The sequence below is a fragment of the Portunus trituberculatus genome, chromosome 48 (assembly GCF_017591435.1).
Source record: "Portunus trituberculatus isolate SZX2019 chromosome 48, ASM1759143v1, whole genome shotgun sequence".
NCBI classification, from domain to species: Eukaryota; Metazoa; Arthropoda; class Malacostraca; order Decapoda; family Portunidae; genus Portunus; species Portunus trituberculatus.
The window spans coordinates 4,865,087-4,873,424 of record NC_059302.1 but is presented as its reverse complement, the minus strand read 5'-3'; the positions used below and the strand labels follow the sequence as shown (position 1 = coordinate 4,873,424).

At 44.0% G+C, this 8,338-nt stretch overlaps 1 protein-coding gene across 1 annotated transcript in view; it reads right to left on the bottom strand.

Moving 5' to 3' along the window:
• LOC123498483 (protein Skeletor, isoforms B/C-like) overlaps positions 1 to 8,338 on the bottom strand; it is a 108,946-nt gene that overhangs the window by 28,328 nt on the left and 72,280 nt on the right. Inside the window, exon 2 of the mRNA XM_045245610.1 lies at positions 5,469 to 5,624. Within this exon, the coding sequence (XP_045101545.1) occupies positions 5,469 to 5,624 (156 nt within the window). The remainder of the gene's footprint in view (positions 1 to 5,468; positions 5,625 to 8,338) is intronic.

The window sequence follows — 8,338 nt, the reverse complement described above, 5'->3', positions numbered from 1 at the left end:
GAGTGTCTACCGCTGTATTAATTCATTTCCTGTTCTGTATTGCATGTACCAAATATTTAATCATCTCCAATTGTTCCCTCAACTGTAATAATAACTCTCTCTCTCTCTCTCTCTCTCTCTGAATTTCCCCCCACGCGGATAAAACTTGAACTAATTGGTGTAATGTTCAACAGTTAGCAAGTATTAGGGGGGAAGCTGCGTATCAAAGAAGTACTTTAGATTCTCTCTCTCTCTCTCTCTCTCTCTCTCTCTCTCTCTCTCTCTCTCTCTCTCTCTCTCTCTCTCTCTCTCTCTCCCATCTCAATTCACTCCATCAACTTTCTCCATACCTATATCAACTGCAACCGAACACCTCTGCTTTGTTCGTCACTCCTTCCCTTTATCCTTCCATTCCTCTCCCCCTCCGTCATTCCACGTCCCCTGCTCATCTCATCTCTCCACACACTGGTATCTTCAACACCCGTCTCCTCTCTAATACCTCCCTTGAGACTGAAAACCTTTGTGTTGTCGGCGTATCAGACATGACGTATTGTTTTGAGCATTCTCTTCTATTTATTTGTCCATGAAAACTATATTCTTATACTCTTAACATTACCAAAAGACGACTATATCAATGAATGTGTAAATAGAAAGTGTAGAGTGACGCAGGACAGTACAGGTGACGACTCCTCCCCATCCACTGTTCTGTTTACCAAGCTTGTATTACTTTTATTTTTTCTTATTTATTTATACCATGTGGGCTTTTTCACGGGAATTTCTAGGCTAAAGGGGATACTTTTCTGGGGTACCTCCTATCTCAAAGTCCACCCGCTAGGAAACCGTTGCCCCGAGTGAAGAAGCCCAACCTACACTTGGACCGTAGACAGGATTCGAACCCGTGCGCTTGGAGACCCCTCGGACCCCAAAGCACGCATGGTTCCACTGTGTGGTACCACGGAGGCCCAATAACTTAAAGGCCTGAGGCAAACCAGCGGCAAGCGGGGAAGTAGCGTGGAATGTGGCAAAGCAAAGGGAAATATAGAAATGAGCGGAATTATTGGTGTTAGAAAGTTATTATGTTATCTTATTCCAGCTTACGGGCAAATCTGGAAACGCTAAGGAAAATATATAAAAAAAGACACTGAATCAGTCTTACGACGCTACGAAGACTAAAGACTCCCATCACCTTCACAAGTCCCAAGTATTCGTCTAACAATGTCTCTCTATAGGTTTTGTGTTCAGCTGTTTTATTCTTGCTAACTCCCAAGAGACCCTGGAAAGGCAAAGAAGAATGTACAAATAAGACTGATTTATTCTTTATCGAGAGCGTTTGTGTATATTATAGCAATTATATTCCAGCTAAAGGTAAATGATCTCTGGAACTCAAAGAAAAATATACTGTAGATACGCCGAACCACTAATTGCTCACTAATGCCTGACATGAGAAGTGTTCAGGTATACCATTCCTGCGTAAGACTTAAGACCCGAAGAAGGACAGCTTACTACCATACAAACATAAAACTCCTGGTAAACTGATGATGATAACTTGATAAACAATAAAGAAATAAGAATGTTCTATGTATGCGAACCATCCAGTCTAGAACCTCCTACCTTATATCGTATTCCCATGAGAGAGAGAGAGAGAGAGAGAGAGAGAGAGAGAGAGAGAGAGAGAGAGAGAGAGAGAGAGCACTCGGACTCATATTGTCACCTGCAATGGCAAAAACATGAATCAATTTGATCCTCTTAATCTAATAACCTCAACTAATGTAAGGGGGAGGAAAGAGGCGGAGGGTTGGAGAGTTGGAGAGAGAGAGAAAGAGAGAGAGAGAGAGAGAGAGAGAGAGAGAGAGAGAGAGAGAGAGAGAGAGAGAGAGAGAGAGAGAGAGAGAGAGAGAGAGAGAGAGAGAGAGAGAGAGAGAGAGAGAGAGAGAGAGAGAGAGAGAGAGAGAGAGAGAGAGAGAGAGAGAGAGAGAGAGAGAGAGAGAGAGAGAGAGAGAGAGAGAGGGGAGGGAGGGAGAAAGGGTGAGAAGGAAGAAGTGAGGAAAGGGAACAGGAGACAAGAACTGTAAGATAGGGAGGTTGGTAGGGAGAATAGAACACACACACACACACACACACACCACAGAGAGAGAGAGAGAGAGAGAGAGAGAGAGAGAGAGAGAGAGAGAGAGAGAGAGAGAGAGAGAGAGTCACAAGGAGGCGGCGAGAGGAGCGGGAAGGCTTTGGGATTAAGAGGGGCGACGCGACGAAATTAAAAGCGTAGATGGAAGAGAATAATGAAAAATGAAGAGAAGAGAGAGGGAGGAGAAGGGAAGGGAGGGGGAGAAAGTGGGAGATGTGAGAGGAAAAAAAAGTGAAAATTAATAAGACACAATGAAACGAAAATCTGACGAAAAAAGAAATAAAAACAAATAGATAGACAAATACATACACATAGACAGACAGACAGACAGATGGGTAGAAATATAGATAGATAGAAATATAGATAGATAGATAGATAGATAGGTAGATAGATAAACAAATAAATAAATAAATCGACAAATAAATATTGGAGAAAGTGAAAATAAAAATAAAAAAGAAAGAAAAGAAAGAAAGACAGGAGAGGGAGAAAGTGCTTACCTGGAAAATCCGAACCAAAGAAAGAATCAGAGAGAGAGAGAGAGAGAGAGAGAGAGAGAGAGAGAGAGAGAGAGAGAGAGAGAGAGAGAGAGAGAGAGAGAGAGAGAGAGAGAGAGAGATAACTACCTCACTCCAACCCTTGTTAACTATCCAGCACCAAACTTTTGAGGTCCTCTATTGATAAACTTGTTTGCCGAACTTCTGGTCCGCAGGTGATGCCGCTACGTACTGGAGGAGGCACGGCAGAGGGAGACAGGAGAGAGGGAGAGGAAGGGGACGGGCAAGAGGAGGAGGAGAGGAAGGGAGAGGGAAGAGGCGTGGAGAGGTAAAAGAGGCGGTGGTGGTTTTCAATCTGGAGAGGATAGCGAGATTTAATATTTGGAGTTGATGGTGGTGGTGGTGGTGGTGGTGGTGAGGAAGGAGTACTAGTGAGAGGAATGAGAGGGGAGAGGTGAGGGATCTGCGAGGGGAATGTGAAGGAGAGGAATGTAGAGATGCAGAATAGGTGAAGGTGAGAGGGATTGGGGAGGTAAGAGAGACAAAGGAGTATGGAATAATGTAGATAGACAGTACACAGGTGAGAGGGAGGTAGGCGTGGATGGATAAGGGAGTAGAGAGAGCAGTGCAAAGATGAGTATGTGTAGGTAAGGGTGGTGGAGAAGCAAGGATGGATAGGATAGGAAGGAAAGAGGTGGACGAGGAGGAGAGTGGATAGAAGGAGTAGAGAGGTGGAAAACTAATGAGATGGGCTAGGAAGAGAGTGAGCAGGTGAGTGAAAAACAATTATGATACAAGCAAGACAACAACACAAACATTAATTACTCCTGCCCTTTTTCTTATATATATATTAACCCATCAACCCTCCCTCTCTCTTCCTATTCCTCTGCCTCCCGCTCCTCTTCTTTCCCCTCCTACTTACTCCTTTCTCTCTTCCCTAATTTCAATAATGGCTCGGGAAGGGACTGATACCTGTCACTCGATCACAAAACCCAATCATTACTAATCACCTTCAAGACGCGATTTTTTTTTTTTTTTTTTTTTTTTTTGCTTTTAGGTTCCAATAACAATCCTATGAAATAAATATACCTTAAATATATAGATTACTCAGTATTTAGCTTCCCTAGTTGATTAATGTGGTAGTTGTTTTCCATTCTTTTCTTCATTTCTGATCTGCATGCACCATGGAAAAAGTGATGAGCCGAGGAAGAAAGATGGAAATGAATGACTGACAGAGGGAAAGAAAGACGACTTCGCTTCCTTGAGTTTGAGAATGTGAATGATTACGCGAGGGGAGCCTGGTGACGGGATGATGGAAAGTTGAGGCGAATAGTGAATAAACTACTGAGGGAATGGATCGACTCCATGAATGCTGCGAAAGAATGAGGCACGTCAGGCGGCGAACGAGACAATGAGGGAGTGAGTGGCAAGCTGCAGAGACCCATGGCGCGGGGGACTCGGCCGGGAAATTAAGACTAGTCACGCCCCATCCAGGTGTGACCAGGTGAGGGATGAGAGAGAGAGAGAGAGAGAGAGAGAGAGAGAGAGAGAGAGAGAGAGAGAGAGAGAGAGAGAGAGAGAGAGAGATTATGCACCAAAACCTATTTAGTTCATTTATTCGTAACTATGATTACACTTAAATCTAGGGTGTAAGTACGTACACCACTAAAATACAAAGCTTATTCTCTCTCTCTCTCTCTCTCTCTCTCGGCCGCCGTCCTAATTTTTCCTCCGGAGGGGCGCTGAAAAGAGTCGTTTCCTTGTGAGGTTTTCTCATACCTGAAATCTGAGGTTTCTGATGTAATCCCTGTTTGAGAAAGTCCCTAAACAGGATTTACTCAGGGAGTGGAAACGCGAGGCCCACAGAGCCTCGCGCAGCTTTCTCATCTTTTCGTTCGCGGTTCATATATTTCAAGCCGGAGACACACTGCACCTGCTACTGGTATAAGGATGAAAACTCCCTTGAAATCATATGATCTTTATCGATTTTAAGCCGGAGAGAAGCACCCCGTCGCTGGCATCCGGAGGGATCAATGAAGCTCGCCGCTGAACGAATCCTAAAGACACATTATCTTCTGTTTTTTTTGTCAGTTTCCCGCCTTAACTGCGCGCTGCTGGCCAAGTTAATCACCAAACTCTTTAATGAGCTTCGCCGCCAGCCCCTTTTCAAGGCTCTTAAATGGTGACCACTGTGTCCCGGGCCGCGATTTCCTACGAGGCACTAAGGCTGTCTTGGGGTGAGAAGCCGCGGCGCTGCCACACAGGCGGCGGATCTGTAACAAGGCATCGGGGCTCCGTGATTTAAATTCTATCTTTCTACTCCATTAGTCTGATTACGGGGGTCGGCGTCCTCCTCATGGCCTCCGCCGCCTTCTACGTGTTCTCAAAAGGTTAGTTCAGGATCGCTGCGCCTCGCCCCGCCTTGTTATTATGAGCTACTCCACCCGAGGGCTCTCACGGGTCGAGCTTTTAAAGAGGCGCTCTCAAAGATGCTCTTAGAAGTGCATTTCCCTAAGTGGCCATTCCCTCCTCTCCGATCCCTCCCCTTCACCACCAATACTCCCAGTCGCGTGTTCCCATCCTTCGTTCGGGAGTGTTAGGGAACGCTTATCTTGTCTTTTTTTTTTTATTTAATGGGGCGGTGATAGGTTTGGCTGCCTTGAGGAGACCCACGCCCGGGAATACAATGAGTATTCTGCGAGAGGGGGTGCGCTGTTCGGCGTCTCAATTTGATCCCGGGAAGTTTTTTTCCCTTACGGGATATTTTAAGATTATACCCAAGAGGATTCATTCTATTTGATTGCAGAATTCCTCCTCGCTTACAAGAGAGAGAGAGAGAGAGAGAGAGAGACGACGCACAGTAAACTCACCAGGACTCCTGCCGTCGAAGGTGAAGTTCTCAATGAAGAGTTTGTCCTCGTCCACTGCCCACACCTTGCCCGACACCTCGTGCTGGAGCGTCTGTAGCTGGCCTATGTACGCTCCCTTCCGCCGGTCCCGCTTCTGCTGCTGCTGCCCAAAAGTGTCTGTGGAAAAGGGAAGGAAATGCGTGTTAGGAGTGCAGTAGAAGTGGTGGTGGTGATGGTGGTGGTCTTGGCCGAGAGAGAGCAAGAGTAAGAGAGTATTCATATGAAAGACGGGGGTGGAGGAGAAAGAGAAAAGAGAACAGGAGGAGCATGACAGATGAATCGATATGCTACTGACAAGAGTAGACGAGAAAAATAACAGGGGGAAGATCAAAACAGAAGACACCGTTCCATCCGGGAGCTGTTTCTGTTTGAGTCTGTCCGTTTGTCTGTCAGTCGTTATTCATGGGTACACCGTATGTGTGTCTGTTTATGTGTGTGTCTTCTAGCATGAGGCTTTTATAAAATACACAATGCATAACAGTATCTACTTTTAACTTAAGGAAAAAAAGCATTGTAATTTTATGATATTACATTATTTATCTGTGTAATGTTTAGATAGGATGAAAAACAAAAAACAAAGGTAGGTATTTCTATGCTTAGTAATCTAATCTATACCTGATAATATTCACTCACATAGAAATCTTTGAAGCTCAGAAATATCACACACTTTGATTTGAGTACTTCACTATCTTATCTTTTAGTTGTCTCCTCCATGCATTTTTGTTCGGCTTGCGACGCGACTTTCTTCAACAAATGATACCAATAGAATATATGAATACTGAACAAAATAAGAAAAATAAACAAACAAGAAAAAAAGAAAAACAAAATAATAACAAGATAAGGAAAAGAAATGGTCACAACAACGCAAATTAAGATGATGAATAATATGATGAATTAATATTCTCTCTCTCTCTCTCTCTCTACTGAGGTTCATATGGAAAAAAAATATTTAGTTATTGAATATATTCCTGCCGGTACTGCCGCGGCGCCGCGCTAATTGGCTTATTAGCGGGAACACGCGGAAGTGGCGTCCAATGACGGAGCTACAGAGAGAGAGAGAGAGAGAGAGAGAGAGAGAGAGAGAGAGAGATATGGGGCGAAGTGGGGGGATGTGTACACTGCTATGAAATCTGAGCCAGTGTCAAATTGCATCAAATACGTATATATAGTACATCAATAATTTTTCCCCAACCCTCTCTCTCTCTCTCTCTCTCTCTCTCTCTCTCTCTCTCTCTCTCTCTCTCTCTAATTCTTAAAAGACCCACTTTAATGACAATCACATAAAAGACAATAGATAAAAGACAAAGATAAAAGATAAGATAGAGAGAGAGAGAGGAGAGAGAGAGAGAGAGAGAGAGAGAGAGAGAGAGAGAGAGAGAGAGAGAGAGAGAGAGAGAGAGAGAGAGAGAGAGAGAGAGGAGGGAAACAGACATTCAGGCAGAAAGATAGACAGGCAGAGAAAATAACGTGATAAATAAAACACACGTCTGGATAAGATAAACAAAACAAAAAAATAAGAAAAAAAAAAAAAACGATCCAGGAGATTACAAGTAAGCGTTCTCTCTCTCGGGAAGGAAATTCATTCTTGCAGCAAAGTTTTAAACGTTTGGGGCACGACGAGCGTGGAGAAGTTGCCATGGTGATGCTGAGCTCAATACCTGGCCGCCGCTGGAAGAGGGGAGTACATAGGGAAGGGGACGAGAGGCGGAGCAAGCAGAGAGGGAAGATGTGAAGGGGAGAGGGAAAACATAGAACAGAGAGGAAAGGTACATGGGAAAGGGGTAAGCTGAAAGTGAATACGAGAAGGGGGAGGAAAGCACGGTACAGAGAGGAACGGTACATGGAAAGAGACAAATTGAGAGGGAATACGTGAAGGGGAGAGGGGAAATAGGGGAATGCATAGAGGAATAGGACATGGAAGAGGTAAGCAGAGAGGGAATAACGTGAGAGAAAGAGGGAGAACACAGGAGCACATAGAGAGATGGGGCAATGGAGGAAGCAAGCAGAGGGAATATGTGAAGAGAAGAGGATGAAATAAAGGAGTAAATAGAGAAATGAAACATGTGAAAGGGCAAGCAGAGAGGGAATAACGTGAAGGGAAAAGGGAAAACATAGAGAAATGGGGCAGTGAAAGGGACAAACAGAGGGAATACGTAAAGAGGAAAGAGAAAACAGGAAAATTTATAAGGGGAAGAAGACGCAGTGAGAGGCAAGCAGATTGGGATGCCGTGAGGTGAAGGGAAACAAACAGGGGAATGAATGCTGGGAATAGTGAAATTGCAAGAGGAATGGGAGAGTGTACATGGGAGTAAAACATGAATGGGGTACAAAGGAAGGGTGAATGGGGGATGATGGGGTGGTGTGAAGGATAAAGGACTAAGTGTAAATGTGACGCAATGGAGAAAACTGAACTGTGAGTGGGAGATTTTATGTGGGAGAGAATATGAATGGGATAAAAAGTAAGAGAGAAGCAAAGGGATGATGGAATTTGTATGATGTGGGGGGAAAAAAGAAGAAGTGCATGGAAATAATGGAGACAGGATGAAGTACTAGTCATTGTAAGCGAATGGAGTGGAAAGGAGTGGGTGGGTGGGTGGGGACGGTGGGACGACAACTCTACAAAATATGACCCCAACAATATGAATGAGTGCAGGGAAGGAAAAATGGGTGGCGAATCGAAAGAAATATATAAATGATTGAGAAGATGAAAATGAAAAAAAAGTCCAGAAAAAAATATATAAATTTTCACATACCCAACAAATTAAAGAGATAAATCTAATCAGCTAAGCCAAGAAACTGATGTAACGAAAACAACAAAAGCCAAACTGATA